The 21,339-nt window shown below is 46.9% G+C and overlaps 1 protein-coding gene across 1 annotated transcript in view; it reads left to right on the forward strand.

Annotated features, from left to right (window-relative positions):
- The window catches only part of lama5 (laminin, alpha 5), a 360,316-nt gene that overhangs the window by 232,422 nt on the left and 106,555 nt on the right, over positions 1-21,339 (forward strand). The window contains exons 30-36 of the mRNA XM_070896270.1: positions 487-691; positions 4,427-4,553; positions 8,302-8,441; positions 9,541-9,656; positions 11,391-11,602; positions 14,357-14,561; positions 18,105-18,249. Coding sequence (XP_070752371.1) covers positions 487-691; positions 4,427-4,553; positions 8,302-8,441; positions 9,541-9,656; positions 11,391-11,602; positions 14,357-14,561; positions 18,105-18,249 — 1,150 coding nt within the window. The remainder of the gene's footprint in view (positions 1-486; positions 692-4,426; positions 4,554-8,301; positions 8,442-9,540; positions 9,657-11,390; positions 11,603-14,356; positions 14,562-18,104; positions 18,250-21,339) is intronic.

The raw sequence follows: 21,339 nt of genomic DNA on the forward strand, positions 1-21,339 counted from the left end.
AAGTCCCTCATCCCTGGTACCACTCCAGTAAATCTCCTCTACCCTCCTCGCCAAGGCCTTCGCATCCTTCCCAAAGTGTGGTGTCCAGAATTGTACCGAATATTCCAGCTGAGGTCTAACTAGTGTTTTTTAAAGGTTTAGCATAACTTCATTGTTTTTGTACTCTATGCCTCTATTAATAAAGCCAAGAATTTCATATGCTTTTTGAACAGCCTTCTCAACTTGCTTTGTTACCTTAAAATATTTGTGTATGTGCACTCCCACTTCATATTGCCTCTCCTCATTCTTCCTACCCAAATATATCACTTCACACTTCGGTGTTAAATTTCAGCTGCCCATTTTGCCAATCTGTCTATATCCTCCTGAAGTCTGTTACTACCCTCCTCGCTGTTTGCTACATTTCTGAGTTTTGTGTCGTCTGAAAGCTTTGAAATTATGCCGTGTATAGATGTCTAAATATTTACTTCTGTGCTGTCTGTCCTGCAGTGGTTCCTGCGCGCCCTCCAGGTTCCAGAAACCTTCTCAGTCCATAATACTGACAGAAGGTGAAATATCCTCTGCCTCGACACTGCTGCACCTTTATCCACCCAGAACCCCCTCTATTGGCCGGCCCCACCAACCACAGCAGCCTCCCATTCAACCGCCGACCATTGTGGAGACAGCTGACTTGATCTTTCTTCAGTCCCCTCAGGTAATTACCACCTGCCGTTGTTGGTAGCCACTGGGCTAGGAAGTACTTGGAGATGAAAATAAATTCATAGTTAAGCATGCAAAGCCTGAGGGCTAAAAATGTGGGCGCGCCCCGTTTGCGGGTGATAACACTCACAAGGCGCTGGACTTAGCGCCAAGTCTCGCCTCTCGTGAGAAATTGGGGTTACCGCCCCCCGAAAGGAAGTGGAGCGCTAAATCAAGCGCTGCACTTCCTTCCTGGGGCGGGAGTAGGGCGCATGGCTCGGAGAGCGGGGCTCTCGCCTCGGGAGCGGAACACACAGCCCAGCAGCGCCAGGCACTGGGCCGCGAAGCGCTGCCGCGTAGAAGGGGCTCGTCCCTGAATTAAAGGGAAGGGCCCGAGCTGCTTACTCTGCATTAATGAAAGGGTCCTACCTGGAGCAGGGGTGCCGCGCGATGAAGCAGAGTGCCAGGCTGACCGATCGCGGCACTGACCCCGCGCCCAAAACGGCAACGGGGCACACAAGAAAACCGTCCATTTTTTTTTTTCTCGAACAGTCGGCCACCTCCCCTTTAACCTTCGCCCCGCGAGCGGCCGGCCGACCGGTACGCGTCCCCTGAAGCTGTTGCTGTCATCGCCCGCCGCAGATTCAGGGGGTGATCCCCCCATTTAGGGTCCGGGGCGGCTAACGAGGCCTGTGCACAGTGATGGCGTCAGCGGAATGGGGCGCTACAGGTTACCGCTGCTGCTAAAGTCCCGGCAAATTCAGCGGTAGTCGTTGGCCACGCCCGGTCGCAAAGTCATTTATGCCCCGTTAGCGCCCCAGGAGGCACAAATGGCCCGAATTTCCCCCCCTAAAGCTCTAAAGTACTGGGTCAGAATCCAGTAAGTTGGCATGGAGCAGGTGACAATCTAGCCATATGATTTAACTCACATATCCAACCAAGTAGTCAGAATCATACAGAGAATCACAGAATGATGAAGCACAGAGCCAACATAAAATCACATCATCAATTCAGTATATTATCCAATCAACACTTGTTGGCTCCAGGTTGTTATTTCATTGTAATAATGACTTTCATCCTCGATTTAGTAATTTAGAGGGTTTTCAGCCAGGAAATAAATCAAGAGCCTGCACAGACATGCCTCCTATCTGAAGAATAGAAAAGGAACCAACTTCCTTTCATATCCATCATGTCTCCAGGACATGCCATCACATCGAATAAGTTACTTTTTGAAGTCGAGATGCTGATGATATGTTGGCAAAGACAGAAATTTGCACACAGTCAGACACACTCAGTTTATTTCCTTTAACTTTCTCATCTGCTCTAGCTCGAAGGTGTTGGCTCCATGCTGGGATAAAATCCAATGGACTCCAGTTGCCATGTGGTACCATGCAAAAATGGCCATTGACCAAGTGTGGTTCTTGGTCGTGATCCAACAGCAAGAGGCATCACACCCAAACCACACCTTGTTCTCACTCGACGTCCACACACGTGGACTTCCACCTGAGCTTGCTGGAGAACTTTATCAGGAACAGGATCCCGGGCCAATTTTCCCCTCCCTGACACTGGTGCACTGAGTTCCATTGTAGCACCCCATGCTCCCAATGAAAATCAGCTGACTGAGCACAGACTGGAGATCAAAACTGGGATCTTCACGATCTCAGCTACTCGCTGGATCAACTTGCTGAGCAGTCGGGAGAAGGAGGAGCCCATTTAAATTCTTGTGATCAGAGTGATCTAGTGGATCGATGCACTGCGTGTGGTGTGGTACTGAGGTAGGCAGACCAGGATCATCCCAGCCTTGATCTATGGGGGCCGAAATTCAGACCCCCGATAAGGCCCGTTACTGCCGGAAAGTGGTGGTCACGTGGCGGTGTCGAATGGCCGCCGATTTATTTTCGAATGGCCGCCGGTCGTGAAATTCTCCTCGGTGGTTTTACGGCAGTCCCCACTTCCGCCCCGCTGCTGCCGAACCCTCTTAAGTGCGTCACCGCCGATCTCCCGCATCAAATAAAGATTTACCTTGAAAAATCTTGCGGCCACTGTCAGTGCACTGTGTTTACAGTATGTGTAAAATGGCGGTACGGCCTCCATTAAAGGGAAGGGCGCACTGCCGTGGTCGCCATCTTATATTTTTATTGTAGGCCAACTGCCATGTCGGGCCGACAATTACTGCCCCTTGGGTTCGGCCAGGCCGCCAACAGGCAGCCTGGCATCCCCTCTTGGGTGCCAGGCCGCTGGCCCGGCCGAAACCCTCCCTGGTGGCCCAGTGGACCGAACTTAAAAAGATGCAGAGCTCGCAGCGGCCCTCCCCTTTGAGTGAAGGGGAGAGACATGGTGACGCGCCAGCGTGATGACATCATCAGTGCTACGCTGATGACTGACAGCGGCAGACACTCCGCCCCACCCCCCCCCCCCCCCCACATCCGTCCCCATTATGACTGACTTCCGCCCCACTGGGAAAAAAAGACAAAGGGCTGAATTTCGCCCAAGAGACCAAGGTAGCCACCGCGGCGGTGAAAACAGCTGAAACACGGTAAGCGGGCCCCGTTTCCAGCGGAGGTGAATTTCAGCCCCATGGCGTGTGCTGAGTTAGTTAATGGCGACTGAGCCAGCAGCAGGAGTGGTGATGCTGGGATCATTGTTCCTGGTTAAGGAATAGGGACTAATCAGCCAGGGTTCTTTGTCCAGTGATCTATGCTGCGTAGTGCATGACCTTCAGTGGCAACAGGATCTGGCTCTGTTGCAATGCTCCTGTGTAGAAATTGCCTGTTGACACACCGTCCCCGATATTTACAGATAGGCGAGTGGGTTTTGTAGCAACCAGGACACCCAGCAGTATGGTGGCCTCATTTGAAACTTTTGTTCTCCATTTCCCGGATGGCAGCCAGCCATATTGTGTGACTGGCTGGCTATCGAGCAGGAAAGCCAGCAGTACAAGGCCACAGCTGGGGAGCAGTGCGTGTGTGGGGTGGGGTGGGGTAAGGGGGGGGGGGGGACGGGACATTGCGAGTCAGCCTGGAGATCACTGGGGGGGGAGTGGGGTTGGTGGATCACGGAGGGGGCGCTCGGCTGATCGCGGCAGGTTAGTTGTGAGGGTGCGATGGGTGGGGGAGAGGAGGGATTGCGGGTAGCACTCCTGCTCTTCCTGGCCCACAGGTAGTCCTATAAAAAGCACTTACCTCCTGCGTCCGCCCATTCTCGTCTGCTTCAGCTGCCGGGTTTCCCGAGCCCAGGTAAACAGGCCGTTAAATCTAAAAAGGCTGCTAAAATCTGAGGTATGCAGCCTCATTTGCATATTTACATTACTGACCCGCCTCTCGATAGCAGGATACTCGCCCCCAGCCACTACTGGCCCCGGTTTAGCTGGAAGTAGGCATGTTCGCAGTGGGCTGGGATCCGGCTTCAGATTTTTAACAATTTAAACACCCCTCTCCCGCCCATCCTTGGGGGTTAAAATCCCCCCCACTCTGTGTCTAGGCTCCCACATGAGGAACAAACTGCTCCGGGGAGGCACTAGAGGGCGGAAGCATACTCCTGCAGCAGGAAGTGTTTTAGGAGAGGACAGCAGGGGGAAGAAACAAAGGATTAAATTCTGGTGCTAAAATTTACTTGCAAGTGAGAGAGATAGCTTTCTACTGCATGGTGGCTTATTGTCATCTCCCAAGGCTTTTGGAACGCTACACTCTGTGTGTTATAAAAACCGAAATAAACGACAGAGCCAGAAGTATGTCCCTTTGTGCTTCTGCAGACTGTTGCCACCTTCAGTGGCCATATTCAGGCTTTGGGCCGATACGCCTTTGTGATCCACTTCTACCAGCCAGAACACCCTACCTTCCCCGCAGAGGTGCTGATTAATGGAGGACAGATTTGGCAAGGTAAGCAGATTGAATTACCAGAGTCACTGTAATGTCTGGAGTGATTTACTGTAACTTCTATAGCACCTGACGGCCTACATCTGAGCGTTCTAAAAGAGATAGCTACAGAGATAGTGGATGCATTAGTTTTGACCTTTCAAAATTCCCTAGATTCTAGAGCAGTCCCAGCTGATTGGAAGGTAGCAAATGTAACACCGCTGTTCAAGAAAGGAGGGCGAGAGAAAACGAGGAACTACAGGCCAGTTAGCCTGACATCAGTCATCGGGAAAATGCTGGAATCCATTGTTAAGGAAGTGGTATCAGGGCACTTAGAAAATCATAACATTAGGCAAAGTAAAGATGGTATTATGAAAGGGAAATCGTGTTTGATAAATTTATTAGAGTATTTTGAGGATATAACAAGCAGGATAGAAAAAGGGGAACCAGTGGATGAAGTCGTTTTGGATAAGGTGCCACATAAAAGGTTATTACACAAGAAGGGATCACAGAAACATAGAAATATAGAAAATAGATGCAGGGGTAGGCCATTCGGCCATTCGAGCCTGCACCACCATTCAATATGATCATGGCTGATCATACAACCTCAGTACCCCACTCCTACCTTCTCTCTATACCCCCTGATCCCTTTAGCCGTAAGGGCCACATCTAACTCCCTTTTGAATATATCCAACGAACTGGACTCAACAACTTTCTGTGGTAGAGAATTCCACAGGTTCACAATTCTCTGAGTGAAGAAGTTTCTCCTCATCTCGGTCCTATTTGGCTTACCCCTTATCCTTAGCCAGTGACCCCTGGTTCTGGACTTCCCCAACATCGGGAACATTCTTCCTGCATCTAACCTGTCTAAACCCATCAGAATTTTATGTGCTTCTATGAGATCCCCTCTCATTCTTCTAAATTCCAGTGAATATAAGCCTAGTCGATCCAGTCTTTCTTCATATGTCAGTCCTGCTATCCCAGAAATCAATCTGGTGAACCTTCGCTGCACTCCCTCAATAGCAAGAATGTCCTTCCTCAGATTAGGGGACCAAAACTGCTCACAATACTCATGGGATTGGAGGTAATGTATTAGCATGGATAGAGGATTGGTTAACAGACATAAAACAGAGAGTAGGGCTAACTAGGTCTTTTTCAGGTTGGCAGGCTGTAACTAGTGTTGTGCCGCATGGATCAGTGCTGGGGCCTCAACTATTTACAATCTATATTAATGACCTAGATGAAGGGACCGAGTGTAATGTATCCACGTTTGTTGACGCTACAAAACGAGGCAGGACAGTAAGCTGTGAGGAGAACACAAAGCATCTGCAAAGGGATTGATTCCTGGGATGAGAGATTGTATAGAATGGGCCTATACTCTCTGGAGTTTAGAAGAATGAGATGATCTCATTGAAGCACACAAGATTCTGAAGGGGATTGACAGGGTAGATGCTGAGAGGTTGTTTCCCCTGGCTGGAGAGTCTAGAACTAGGGGGCACAGTCTCAGGATAAGGGGTCGGCCATTTATGACAGAGATGAGGAGAAATTTCTTCACTCAGAAGGTTGTAAATCTTTGAAATTCTCTGCCACAGAGGGCTATAGATGCTGAGTCTCTGAATACATTCAAGGCTCAGATAGATAGATTTTTGGAGTCTAGGGGAATCAAGGGATGTGGAGATCAGGCAGGAAAGTGGAGTTGAGGTCGATGATCAGCCATGATCTTATTGGATGGCGGAGCAGGCTAGAGTGGCCGTATGGCCTACTCTTGCTCCTATTTCTTATGTTCTTAGGCTGTGTTTACTCAAACGAGGCTATGTGGATCAGATCATTGCGGTCTCTATTCTATTGGTTATGTCACATTTCATTCGACTATAGGTGCCAAAGTCTTAATACGCAGTTGTATGTAATAATTGTAGTTCCTTGCTCATAATATAATGGATAATGACTTTGTTTAAGTGTAATATGCACCTTGCCTCATTTTAGTTCCTGGGACATGCGATGGAATTCCTTGTAAATTCAGTGAAACCTGAATTCAGTAAAGAACGCAGATTGTCTATAATCACCATCATAATCATCATAGGCAGTCCCTCGGAATTGAAGAAGACTTGCTTCCACTCTTAAAATAAGTCCTTAGGTGGCTATACAGTCCAATATGAGAGCCAATATGTGTCCTTGACACAGGTGGGACAGATAGTCGTTGAGGGTAAGGGAAGGTGGGACAGATTTGCCGCATGCTCTTTCTGCTGCCTGCATTTGATTTCCGCATGCTCTCGGCGATGAGACTCGAGGTGCTCTATAATGGGTAGAAACCCATCAACATAAACTCATAAGCTGCTTTAACGTTGGCCCGAGAGTGTTTACACAGGATGTACAGCACAGAAACCAGTCATTCGGCCCAACCAGTCCATGCCAGTGTTTATGCTCCACTTGAGCTCTAACTCTATCAGCAGAACCCTCTATTCCCTTCTCCCTCATGTGCTTATCTAACCGCCCCTTAAATGCACCCGAGGGGAGTCAGCGCCAATGGTTCCTGACATCTCCCGAGTCTCGTGCAACTGGCAGCAATGCCGATAAATACTAGGTGGATCCGCTAAATCCAGCCATCAGTAAAACCGGTAAAAAAAATCGATCAAGCAGCACATTAAGCAGCGTGTGAGACTAGAACTGACTAACTGAAACTGCTGAAGGAAACAAGTGGTTTGGAAAGTTAGTCTGCGTTTATCATCTGCCAACAGGCAATGAAGCTTGACTTTTCTTGATCTGCTATTTCTGCTGTTAAAGGGTTTGGTTAATACAACCAGTCAGGTATTTATGAGAATGACTCGAGGCCCAGAGTAGAAATAGAATGCAACATGCGTTGCCCCTTGAGGAAGCACAAATACAGTGCAAGAGCTGCTCTGCACCAGCTTGCTCCTAACCAGTGAGTATTACTTGCTATATTTGTTTCCAGTTTAGTTGCGATGTGTGAGTGCAACTTAGGGTAACTATCTACAATTTGTTTGGGGGGACGCGACTGCTGCCAACGAACTGGAAGTGGACTGCGCATACACGCGCTGCCAGTTCGTCAGGGGAGCGGATTCGTTAAAAAAACATTTTTTAATGCCGGGGAGATCGGGCTGTGAGGACAAATGCCGGGAAGCCTGAGCACGTCCCAGGGATCCTCCGTCTGTTGTGGTGAACTTTATTTATTTAAGTTTGTGACCTGACAGTTATGCGCGCGTAGCTTCCGCTTCGTTGGCAGGAGTCACTCCATTTTTTTTTCAAGCACGCTGTCATATTTCTCAACTCCCTTCCATTCTTGTACACACTTCTTCCACCTGATCGCAAATTAGCCTCGTGGTTATAGTACTGGACTAACTTACCGAGAGGTCGTGAGTTCAAATCGCACCATGGCTAGTTGTGAAACTGAATACAACAATGCTAGTAAGCTGTGGGCTGGTACCAGGAATATGATCAGGAAAGCTGCCATTTTGACATGGAAACCAAAGGGAGGGACTTTACCATCCTTGCGTCCACCTCATCTTACCTATGTATGACTCCAGTCCCAAACTATGTGTTTGACTCCTAATGCCCGTAGGGTAATAAATGGGCAATAAAATACTGCCTTCCATCCCAAAGACCAAATTGAAAACAAATTCTGAGACGACTGGTACTCACCTTGTTCCCTGTATTCATGCAGTTGTAAGTTTCACTGCCTCGTTTCAAAGGCTGTGTTTCTTCAAAGCACTCTTGTGATCTGACCACCATTTTGTGTTTTTTGTTTCCCTTCCAGGTCACACCAACGCTTCCTCCTGTCCCCACGGGTATGGTTGCCGTGGTTCTGTCCTTTCTGAGAATAAGATTGTCCTGGATATAACTGACAACGATGTGTCTGTTATTATTCGCATTCCTGATGGCAAGAGTCTGTGGTTGGTAAGTGATGATATCATTCTGGGTAGGAATGTACAAACAGCCGGTTCTCATGAAATTATTCTTTTCCGAGGTACACAGGAAATATTTCAAAGTGTTAAAACTGAACTCTCCCAAAGAACATTTCCCTCTTAGCCAAGAGATTGTGAGTTCAAGTCCCACAGCTGTAGGTCTTTGGAGCTTAAGCTCCTCTGGGCCAGAGTTCAGTCAGGATGTTTCTGAGAGAAGGAATCACTGACCTCTGACCCCACTGTATGTACTTGGCCCATTCCATTGGCTGATTTCTGTTGGTTGCATAAGTTGCTGTGAAGGGAGGGCGAATGACTGGAACTCAAAATACAAAACAAATGAGGCCTGATAATCCACAGGCCACAATCCTGGCAGCAACACTGGAATCGTGCTGGTCGGTTACTTCCATTGCTGACCCTGCTGGAATATGCAAGGCATGTGATTTGCATGAGGTTAGCAGGCGTCTATGTCACTATGGGTACGTCTCGGGCAACTGCTGGCCTCGCACTGCCGGCAACCCAGAGATTACCTGTTTGGGCAGCAGAAGCCTATCTGTGTCCCCTTCACTCCCATCCCCCCAACCCCTGTTCCTAGGGGGTCCTGGCCACTTCTGGCCTGGAGCCCCCTCCCCAGTGGGGTCCACTTGCACCCTTCTGGAGGTCAGTATGCCTCATCTGACTCAACATCCTGGCCTCGCAATTCTTGTCGGGTCCCGCGTGTGCTGTGAAAGTGGGAGCTCCCTGTGTAGGGAGTCGCCAGTATCCATTCCGCCACATCCTTCTCTTGTAGGGGTTGAGTAGAATCAATTCCTTTCAAAGCCCAGTAGTAAACCCTAGCTTAGATCAGGAACCGGCATTTCTGGGTTCTATCCTGTTTCCGCTGAGATAGTGAGACTCTGTCGGAACAGCTGAGGAAAGTCAGCCCTATGATGATTGATCGCTTCTGGTGTCTGAAGTTCAGGTGAGGGAAATACTTCACCCTGCTGAGCACAACATTGAAGAACTATTATACACAGCTTGCCTTTCAATTATTTAGCCCAGTAAATGCTGAATTCACCACCTCTGATTTGTAACTTTCCAATTGTCCTTTCCAGGACTATATTTTGGTTGTGCCAGAGGCCAGCTACAATTCAAACGACCTTGTTGAAGAACCATTGGACAAGTCTTATGATTTCATCAGCACCTGCGGAGCAAACAGTTTCTATATCAAGTAAGTCCTTGTTTAGAGTGACGGCATTCCACACATAAGCATCGCAACATTCAAAAGTATCTTTTCATTTGTACTTCTGAGGATCCTTCAGATCCTTTACATTATCCTTCAATCATTTATTTCTATATACTGAAGAATCATGCTGCATTAAGAAGATTTTAGATTGAATCTTCCATCAGCTTGACTGGCACTTTGCTTCTGTGTCAGAAGGTTGTCCCAGGATCGGAGCATAATAATCTAGACGAGCATTCCAGTGTGGTAATGAGAGACTGGTGCATTATTAGGAGTGCTGCCTTTCGGATATGATGTTAATTGCCACCTCCCTGTTCAGTTAGTTGTTAAAAGAACCCTAGGTGCTATTTGAAGAAGAGCAGAGAGGTTCTCTTAGTGCCCTGCTCAATAGTCCTCCTACAACTAAAATATGAACTTTATCTCATTCTTTCTGATAAGACTCTTAGCAAAGAGCCGCACATACACGATGGGCCGAATGACCTCCTTCTATGCTGTAAACTCTGGTGGCTCATATTGATTGTGGGATCGCTGAGTACAAAGTGATTGCCTATATAACAACTGTCCCTGCACTTCAAAGTAGTTCGCTGCACATCAAGCACTTGGAGATCTTTCCAAAAAGCATGATAAAGTACAATATAAATGCAAGTCAGTTTCTGCCCCAAAACTCCGTACCCTTCCTCCCGACTACATTTCTCTCCCAGTTGCTCACGGAGGCCAAAACAAACACTCTGCAACCTCAATGTCGTGTCTGTCCTTGAGCTGAGCTTCAAACCCCCTCGTGCTGTCCATCACCAGATGGCTTCTGCCTGATATTTTCCCCTATCTCACCCGTGCCAGCGCTGAAGCCCTTATTCATAACTTTATCCTAAGATTCAACTTCGCAATGTCTTCCTGCTGGCCTCCCAAACTCCTCCCTTGGTATAAACCCAACTTTTTCCAAAACTCTGCCACCTATTTCCTGTCTGCAGTAAATCTCACTCATCCATCTCACACACATCCTCACTGATCTCCACTGGCTCCCTATATCCTGATGGACCAAATTTAAAAAGGAGAATTATTATTCTCTGACAAATCCCTACATGGCCGCGCTTCACACTACCTGTCCAACCTCCTTCAAACCATTGTCCCTGCCTGTGCCCTACAGTCCTCTGACTCTGGACCCCCTATCTCCCAGCATTCCTCAGTTGGCCACAGGGTTTTTAGTCATCTTGACCCCATCCTCTGGATTTCCCTCTGTAAACCTCTTCACCTTTCTGCTTCGCCCTTCAGTCCATCTCTCTCCTCTGTCCTCTACCACTACCGCTTCTCAATCCTCCACCGCTCAATCCGTGTCTCTCCTAACTGTTGTGCCCCTCAATCCATCGCTTTTCTATGTGAAGCCCCGTAGGGATGTTTTATGTTAAACGTGCTATACAAATGCAAGCTTTTGTCACTGTAACATTAGAAATTAAATCACTTAATTATTTTATCTAAAATGTATAAATTCTTTGCTTACAATCAGTTTTGAAATGTATTCAAGTTTGGAAGCTTACAATAAAGGTTGAATTTTGAATTATGGGTTTGATCCAAAAGGAAAAGTTGAAGTGCAACTACGTTCAAACTGGCGAACTTCAACTAAGAATGGAAAGAGTTTTGCAAGTGTTCATTGTTTGAACTATTCTTTGAATGTTCATTGTTTTTTCCAAGTGGAAATGTGATTGTAAATGTCTGAATTTCTTGTAGCCCCGTGACTGCCTCGACATTCTGCAAAGACTCGGCGGTGTCTCTCTCTGCATTTTACAATAACGGTGCCCTGCCTTGTACGTGCCACGAAGTGGGCGCCTTGGGCACATCATGTGACCCCTTTGGAGGCCAGTGCAATTGTCTACCCAACGTGATTGGCCGTGACTGCTCCCGTTGTGCGACTGGCTACTACGGATTCCCGAACTGCAGACGTAAGGGCCAGTTTTCTTATTTAAGTTAAACCAGTGCACGAGCTATTCAGAACTGACAGCTGAAATGATTGCTTCTACGATTTTAACACATTTGCAACTTTAGTACAACTTTTAACTGATTAAACACAACAGGGTATATTATCATAAGGAACAACGGAGGAAAATTTACCAAAATATGTTAGAGGTAACTTTTCTGCACTGAAAGAGACATTTTAACATTATTAAGGGCTGTGTGAAGCAGCACTGGGAGTGCTACACGGTGAACTCATGATCTGGGCTGGTCGGTCTTCAGGAGCGGAGAGGAGGGAAAGAACTCGTCCCTGCCCTCCTCCGAAGATGCTGACTGCTGTTGGAAAGCACAAGCCAGCAACCCTTCAGTACCTCATGCAAGTAAAGATTCGATATGTGCGATCTGAAACGAGTGGGGGGGGGGGGGTAGAACTTCCCAGGCTTTTCCCGATCTCCTGATGCAACTTCAGCGTAAGATCGCGTAGCCCCGGAAAAACGGGAGAAGATCGGAAGAAGCGCTCCGCGGTAATGCCACGTGCCGGCTTCAGCGGGTTATTTAGCCCATTGGGTATCATCGGTAACGGAAGGCACTACCTGACAGGGCGATGGAAGCAGACACAACGGAAGCTTACACAAGGGAATTGGATACATACTGTGGGGGGCTGTGGGGAAAGTTCAGGGCAGTGGGACTTGTAATGTATGCACCTGTGAGCACGCTCGCAGGTTTGTGGAGCTGTTGGCTCTGGGCCCTGACTCCATTAGGTGTGTCGAGGAGGCTCAAGCACGTGGGGAGATCCCGTCCGAACTGACCCCCGTCCGGATGGAATTCCTCATCGGCGCCAAACCCCGGAACCTCCCTCGGGAGCAGGCGCCTCACAACTTGAGCCGCCTCAGGGAAATCCCCTCCGTGCCTTTCAGTTCTGCGCGGAGGGGTTTCCTGTACGGGCTGCTCCTGCACACTCTCAACCTGGCCATCCTCGCCTGCCGTCTCGCCACGCCATGGCGTACCACCTTGCCGTCCGGAGGAGGCGGGGGTCCCCGATGGAGTGCATTCTACGCAGGAGTCCTCCGACTATTTATCGGGGACTTGGACTGGAGGGTGGTGCATGGAGCAGTCCCGTGCAATAAATTTTTAAGCCGGTTCACGGGCTCCCAGGCCGCCTGCAATTTCTGCGGTCTGGAGGAGTCCGTGTTCCATGTTTTTATAGAATGTGCGAGGTTGCAGCCCCTGTTCCATTATTTAAAGGGGCTGCTCCTCGATTTCTGGCTGCACTTCAGTCCCACACTCCTGATCTTTGGGCACCCTGTGCGGAGGGGAGCGGGTAGGTCCGAAGGCCTCCTTGTAGGACTGCTCCTGGGCACGGCCAAGGGTGCCATCAGCCGGTCCAGGCAGCGGGCGGTCGAGGGGGTCGTTCAGCCTGACTGCCTGCCTCTCTTCTGTGCCTACATCCGGGGCAGGGTGTCCCTGGAGATGGAGCACGCGGTGTCCACCGGTACGCTCGCGGCCTTCCGCGAGAGGTGGGCGCCGGAGGGACTGGAGTGCATTATTACCCCCGGCAACCAAATTTTAATTTGATTTTATATGTTTTAAAGTTTAATTTGTTTTAATTGCCGGTTTTAGTGTCCTCCCCTTTTATAGGGGGCACTTGTAAAATTTATGATTTTAATGCCCCCAAAAAAATTTTTTTTTTAAAAACACAAAAAAAAGGGCAGTTGAAAAGTGGCTGGAGTGACCCCCAGATTAGGGGGCACTTGATTTAATGTTAATTATGTTTTACTCCAAAAGAGTTGTGGAGCTGTTGCATCGAGGGGTCGTTCAGCCCGACTGCCTGCCTCTCTTCCGTCAGAGTGTCCCTGGAGATGGAGCATGCGGTGTCCACCAGTATGCTCGCAGCCTTCCCCGAGAGGTGGGCGCCGGAGGGACTGGAGTGCATCATTTCAACAGGGAACAGAAGTTTAATTTGACTTGATTTGTTCAATTGTTAAAAAAAAAGGGGGGCACGTGATTGAAAGTTACTTTAAAATAGTTGTGGAGCTGTGGTATTGTGAGTGGCTTAGCCAGTCATGTAATGTTCACAAGACTCAATAAAACCCCAGTTAAATGAGTTCAGGTTCTCCACGATGAGGCGTGCAGTTGTGAGCCTGGTAGATGAACTGGTAGGGTTCAGTTTGATTGTTAAGCCTTTACTAATAAACCAACTAGTTATTTACAGCAAATGTGAATTCTTAAGCAAAGAACCCATGAAGCAAATACACTACAGGACTAATTGATTAGCTTTTTCAAAGAGCCAGGATAGTGACGATGGGCCGAATGGCCTCTTCCTGTGCAGTATGATAGGAGTAGTTGAGGCCTATAGCATAGCTGCATTTAAGGGAAACTAGATAAACACATGAGGAAGAAAGGAATAGAAGGTTGTGCTCATAGGTTTCGATGCAGATGGTTGGAAGGATGCTCATGTGGAACATAAACGCTGGCATAGAGCTGTTGGGCTGAATGGCCTGTTTCTGTGCTGTTCATTCTATGTAATTCTATGATTCTATGTTAGGATTGGTCCTATCCTCACCTGTCAACCATATAGATTTATTCTTTCATTGACAGAGGCCTGGCAGTAGATTATCTGTCTGGCTCTATACAGGGGACTTAAAATAAGGATAGAGGAAAAAGATGAACTTAAAAAACTGTAACCACCTTACTTAACAATTGGACCAAACCTCCCAATTCTTTTTTTTTTGTTGCTTTTCCAGCATGTAACTGCGGCAGACGTTTGTGTGAAGAGGTCACAGGTCACTGCATATGTCCACCACGGACCATTCAGCCGGAGTGCATTGTCTGTCAGCCGCGGACATTTGGCTGCCACCCACTGGTTGGCTGTGAACAATGCAACTGCTCGTACTCGGGGATTCAAGATCAGACCAGACCTGGATGTAACACCGAGAGCGGGCAGTGCAGGTGAGGTGGTTGGTCATGTGCCTGTCTCGCAACTCCCGGCTGATGTGAGTGATACACTATCCAGCGATGCCTCACAACAGCAGGAACGTAGTAAATTGATGCCAAATTCCTGGGCAACTTCATGTTCACCATGGTTTTGTCTAAGACCTGATTAATCTACTCTCAGTTGATCAGATGTTATCAAGTACCAGGATAGTCGTGGTACAGTGCTATCTGGTAGCAAGGTATGCGAGAGGGAGTCAGACTAGGGGAGGGGCATCTCAGCCAAGTTTTGTTATGTACTTTATAATACATGGAGCAGATACACAAGCCATTCCAGTGTGTGTATGTGTTTTAATTTGTTTTATTCAGTTCCGTTACAAAAGGGAATGAGGGGGCACCTCGTTCTTATTCCTAGGAGTGGGGAACACGAGCTATTTTGTTAATTTAGGACTGTGCAAATTCAATCCATTGCAAGTTTAAGAACCCTTTTATAGTGGTGCCAATGTGGTATATTCTCTATGACATCACAAACACACACTTACAAGATGGCTTCCAGTCAGGAAGTTGTCAGGTGACCTGTCACCTGATGCTTTTATTGTATTTCCAGCAATGGCTGCATTACCACAGTCGTCCACTAGATGGAGCAGTAATCCACTAGATGGAGTTATATATGACACTGGGTACCTGTGCTATTGGTCACGAGGTGTGGGTCTAGCGCAGTTACCATCAACCTCGATGTTCACCTGCCCAATTCTGGTCACTAGGATTCTGGGTCTTAATCAGCAATTAAATTTAGCAAATCTGGCAAGTTTACACTGTGGTTTCCGACGGTTGAACGAGGCTCGTGTGTCGGGAACTGATGGCACCCTGCTCGCACCAATATTAAAGAACCTTAAGAAAGCTGTTCCTGACAGGTTGAGCGGCAAAGTGCTTGAAGCACTCAGTACCTGTTTTGTTTTGGAATAGTAGCCACCGACCTAGATCTTTTATGTACCTGTGTGGTTTTTCCTATCTGGTCGCAGGGAGATAGCATCAGGTCGTGGAATTTGTGAAGTCAAAACAAAGAGTTGTGGAACTCCATCCACCCACATCCGTACTTCAGACTACGCTCAACGGAGCAGTGATAACCAGAGAAGCTCCAGGCGCTTTTTGCGTCTTTAGTGTAGCTTCATTGCACAGGAGCAAAATCATAAAACACCAGAAATATAATACACAGCAAGGTCTATCGGCATCTGAAAAGCGAAAAAGCAGCCCATCATTTCAGTCCGTCTCCCACCGATGGAGGTGAATTGTTTTGTCTTCAGCGCCAGGGCACAAAGCATCGTCCGGACGGAGCACAGAAATCTGGCAAGGATTGCCCGCCTTTGACCAAGCCCATCCAATTTCCCCTCCATTCATTTAAATGGCAGGAAATGCAGCTGTGCTCTCCTACAGGTGTACGATTCCCCTTGACCAGTTGTTGTCGGTGTGCTTTGCCAGGGCTTGTCACCCAGGCGGTGAAGATGAGAACCTGCCCCATAGTCTCTACCCAAAATGTTAACCTATCTTTTCCCTTTTCAGATGCTCATTGACCTGCTGTACATTTCCAGCATTTTCTGGTTTAATTTTAGACTAGTCAGTATCATATGTCATTGCGCACAGTGGTTTGAGACCAAATGCAGTCCTTCAGGTGAAACAAACACAGGATATCGGAAGCAGGGTGCAAACTTGATTCAGTCATCAAAGTCATATAGTCCTTATTTTTATATAATAGACTTTGATTTTATTAAATAAAAAAACTTATGGCAGTTCGGGAAGCTTAAAAGTGGAGTTGGCTAGAGCATAGGAGTTTCTCTGTAGTGCAAAGTGAGATGCTGGGAGACACAAAAATGAGGCACCACAGCACCACCACTGGCAGGATGATGTAATTACAATGTGACAAGTTTACACTGGAAATTCCAATTGTAAATGTGGACATAGGAATTTATGATGGTTAAAAAGTTGACAATACTGTAACAAATAAATGACAAAAGGACATATGGCTTTATAGGCAGGAAGTACATACAGGTGTAATGTTTTTAATCTACTATAGATTTTTAGTATTTACACAGGATTGTCTGAATCAGTGACCTGCCGACAGAAATAATTAGTGAGTATTTAGCTGCACTATAAAAGTGCCTAAATCTGAATCAGTATTATTGGTGTAGACATATATCCCGAGTTGAGTCAAATATCAATTGATAAATTACCAGCACAGAATATTACTTGTAGACCAGTCACTCGAGGCACAAACAGTCAATACATTTCTACCGCTTGGAATTATTTTTTGTCACCATATTATAGGAATTCGATTGCTACAGAAAGCTCCTTTCCGCTTGCTAACTGATAACTGTTCCTTTTATTGTGTTCATGTGATGCTTTATCATTTGACATCCTCACCTGGCAACAAGTGTTAGTGAAGATTTCCCCTGGTCTCTCTGCATGTCAGTGATGATATAAGACATAGCAGGATATTTAACCTGATTGCTTTTTCTTGAAAATCATAAAGCGGTTCTCTTGGAATGCTTTTGCCATTTTGCTACAATTAGCAAATATAAGAAACCTTCTTGCTTTGTTTGCAATGCTGCTGATTATAATAACGACCAGAGAAAACTCCCTCTGCCCCCATCACACCATCCCATTCCCAGTCGCTCCCCAGAAGAAAATGGCTGACCTCATAAGAACATAAGAAATAGGAGCAGGAGTAGTCTGCTCCACCATTCAATAAGGCCATGGCTGATCGTCTATATCAACTCCACCTTTCTAAATAATCCCCAGATCTCTTGATTTCCTTAATATCAAAATACCTATCAATCTCTGTCTTGAATATATTCAACAACTGAGCCCCCACAGCCCTCTGGGGTAGAGAATTCCAAAGATTCACAACCCTTTGAGTGAATAAATTTCTCCTCATCTCAGTCCTAAATGGCTGACCCCTTATTCTGAGACTGTGACCCCCTAGTTCTAAACTCCTCAGCCATAGTGCATCCATTTACCCTGTCAAGCCCCTTAAGAATTTTATAGGTTTCAATGAGATCACCTAAACTTTATAGAATATAGGCCTAGTCTACTCAATCTCTCCTCACAGGACAATCCCCCCCATCCCAGGAATCAGTCTAGTAAACCTTCGTTGCACAAGGCAAGCAAATCCTTCTTTAGGTAAGGAGACCAAAGCTGTACACAGTACTCCAGATATGGTCTCACTAAGGCCCTACGTAATTGCAGGAAGACTCAGTTAATAGAAAAATGCTGTTTGAATGTATTTTCTCCTGTGTAGAATTTGGAGAGTATTCCATGTATTAAAGAAATGTTAAATACACTGAACTCAGATTCCGAACAGAGAGTCATACTCGAAGGAAGCATGAGTCAGAGACAAGACTCCAACGCTGTAGCATCGAATCTTTGACTTTTGCTCCGTTTGAGTGTGACTCTGTGTGAGAGTGCATTATTTGTCGCCTGAAATAAGTTGAGTCCTGGATGAGAGCATTGTGATGGGCTTCATCTTCTGGATCCTTTCAATTGCTATCCTGAATCTTTGTTTAGGTGCAAACCGAATGTCGATGGACGTCAGTGTGATCGCTGTGCCTCTGGATACTACCACTACCCAGACTGTCTGCCATGTGACTGTCATGAGGCCGGAACACAAGCCAGCATCTGTGACTCGGTCACCGGGCGATGTCATTGCAAGGTCAGTCCTATCAAAGCAGATAAACACGTGACTGACTGTACAACAGATAATCCGAAATGCAAAGTGATCATTTTAAAACACTCAATCAGATTGTGATGTGCTTTCATACATCTTTAAACTTGGTTCATGAATATTTTAATGGGCCAGTAGGGTACATTCTGAAGTAGCTCAGAAAGACATCAAAACTAAAAAAATGAATTAAAATAAAGATATATGAAAGAAAGACTTGCATTGATATAGTGCCTTTGATGACCAATGGACATCTCAAAGCGCTTTACAGCCAATTAAATACTTTTCGAGTGTAGTCACTGCTGTAATGTAGGAAACACAGCAGCCAATTTGTGCACAGTAAGCTCCCACAAAGCTCCCAACAGCAATGTGATAATGACCAGATATCTGTTTTAAGGATGTTGTTTGAGGGATAAATATTGGCCAGGACACTGGGGAATAGTCCCCTGCTCTCTCGATTGGACTAGTCACACAGAATGTACCGGTAATAAATAAAAACTGGAACTATAATAGTTGGGTCCTCCTCCCGGAGTGGACTTCAGTACATGTTCTGTACAGGCTGAGAACTTAAAGACAGAGTGCGGAACCTTTTAGAATTTAGCACTCCCAGAGCAGAATTTAAATGGGCACGAGCACATAACAGAATTTGGACACATGATATATAGAATCATAGAATAGTACAGCACAGAAGAAGGTCATTCAGCCCATCGAACCTGCGCCAGCTCTTTCAAAGAGAAATCCACCTTAGTCCCACTCCCAGCTCTTTCCCCACATCCCTGCAATTTTTTCTCCTTCAAGTATTTATCCAATTCCCTTTTGAAGGCTACTGTTGAATCTGTATCCAACACCCTATCAGGCAGTGCCTTCCAAATCATAACCACTCGTTGAGTAAAAAAGTGTTTCCTCATGTCGCCTATGGTTCTTTTGCCAATCACCTTAAATCTGTGCCCCCTCATTAGCAACTCTTCAGCCATTGGAAACCATTTCTCTTCATTTACTCTATCTAAATCCTTGGCGGCACCTGATTTGCAGTCCCCATGGATGCATCATGCCAGCTGTAGATCGGGTTTGCTGATCTCTGCACCCTGACCTTCCCTCACACAATCTGAGTGCTGGAAGTGCTAAATATACACCGTGTCCTGGACTCAGATAGGGTCGATGACCTCATGGGGGGGCGGAGAAACTGACACTGTGGGGGGAGCCAAACCATCAGTAACGGTATATCCATTGACCAATTGTGCTTCAGTATGCATTAATTAAGCTTCCATAAATTGTCAGACTCGCAAGCTTCTTCAGGCCAGTTCCTTTGAGGGTGCAATCACAGCTCCCTATTTAAACAAAAATGTACCACACGATGTGGGGACGCGCACGGGAAGATGTGTGTGAGTGTTTGACTAATGATACTGATGTGATTATTGCTCTCGAATTTTATTTTAAATTGAGGTATTAACGCAGTGTGTCCTTACAATTATATATGATCACTTCAGATAGGAAAAAACCTCTACTGTTTGTTATATGAGCCTGATTAAACCATAGCATTGCCTCGACATGAAATTCGATGAAGTGCTCAATCAAGTTAAAACAAAATTCGAGAGCAATAATCACATCAGTATCATTAGTCAAACAGTTACACACATCTTCCCCTGCGTGCCCCCACATCGTGTGGTACATTGAAATTGAAATAGTGAGCTGTGATTGCACCGACGAAAGAACTGGCCTAGAGAAGCTTGAGAGTCTGACAATTTATGGAAGCTTAATTAATGCATACTGAAGCACAATTCGGCTTTAGGCTTGCCCACACAACTGCAATGCCTTGTGCATCACACTATATACACTCGCCACCCCTTCTGAAAGCCATCGGATGGTTGGATTGGGCGAGGGTTGGCGAATGCCCTTCAGATGTTATCATTGTTGATTTATGATCAGCGAGAAGGTGGAATGTTCTAGTATATTCCAAGGGCTGGAAATTAGGTTAAAGGTATTTCGAGGCATTACTGTCGGGCGGTAAATAAATTTAGCACCGGGAAATGGTTTGCGAGGGCAGCCAACAAATTCAGTGGTTGCGGCCCAAGTGGGGCACTAAGGGAAGCGTTCCACACTTCTCCTGGGGCGCGAGGCCGGGTGAGGAACTGAATATCTTGAGCTAAAGAGCTCCTCAAGGGAAGCCTCCCTACAAAAAAAAAATCGGAACAAAAAACATTTCCTATATATTACTCACCTCAAATAAAGTTAAATCGCAAAAGAATGAAAAATAGAATCGATCACACTGACCTCATAAGAGCATAAGAATTAGGAACAGGAGTAGGCCATCTAGCCCCTCGAGCCTGCTCCGCCACTCAACAAGATCATGGCTGATCTGGCCGTGGACTCGGCTCCACTTACCCGCCCGCTCCCCGTAACCCTTAATTTCCTTATTGGTTAAAAATCTATCTATCTGCGACTTGAAGTCATTCCTTCGCTCACCGTCGCCGGGACAGCTCTGCACGCCAGCTTGCTCTGGCGGGGTCACTGCGGGGCGCTACGGGTTCAGCACAAAACTAAATGTTGAGGGCGAGTCGATACCGGGGGCGTTACACACCGGCGCGACGCTCCCGGGCGATACTCCTCACCGCTGCTGGTACCGGGACGTGAATGCCAGCGCTCGCGGCTACCCTTTAGCGCCCCTGGACCGACCCTCGTGAGGGGCAGTATCCCAGTGAATTTCTAGTCCCAATTCTTTTGACCAACCCTAAGAATGCCTCTCCTGTTCAGAGTTGGGCTTGTGGGAGAGGCGATCGAACAGATTAAAAAAAACCCCGGGAGCCAATTAGGGGTAAAAAAATCTGGAAAATTCCTTCCCGACCCCTTTAGGTGATGAAAACAAGTCCAGGAGACCACTCTGGTCCTGTTTATGCTACAGGTCTCACTAACTCTCTTAGGCAGTCCCTCGGAGTCGAGGATAACTCGCTTCCACGCTAATATGAGTTCTCAAGTGACTGATGAGTCCAATGCGGGACCTACAGTCTCTGTCACAGATGGGGGCAGATGGTGGTTGAAGGGACGGGTAGATGGGGTGCTTAGGTTACCGTGCGCTCCTTCCGC

The sequence above is a fragment of the Pristiophorus japonicus genome, chromosome 12, assembly GCF_044704955.1.
Source record: "Pristiophorus japonicus isolate sPriJap1 chromosome 12, sPriJap1.hap1, whole genome shotgun sequence".
In the NCBI taxonomy this organism is placed as follows: Eukaryota; Metazoa; Chordata; class Chondrichthyes; family Pristiophoridae; genus Pristiophorus; species Pristiophorus japonicus.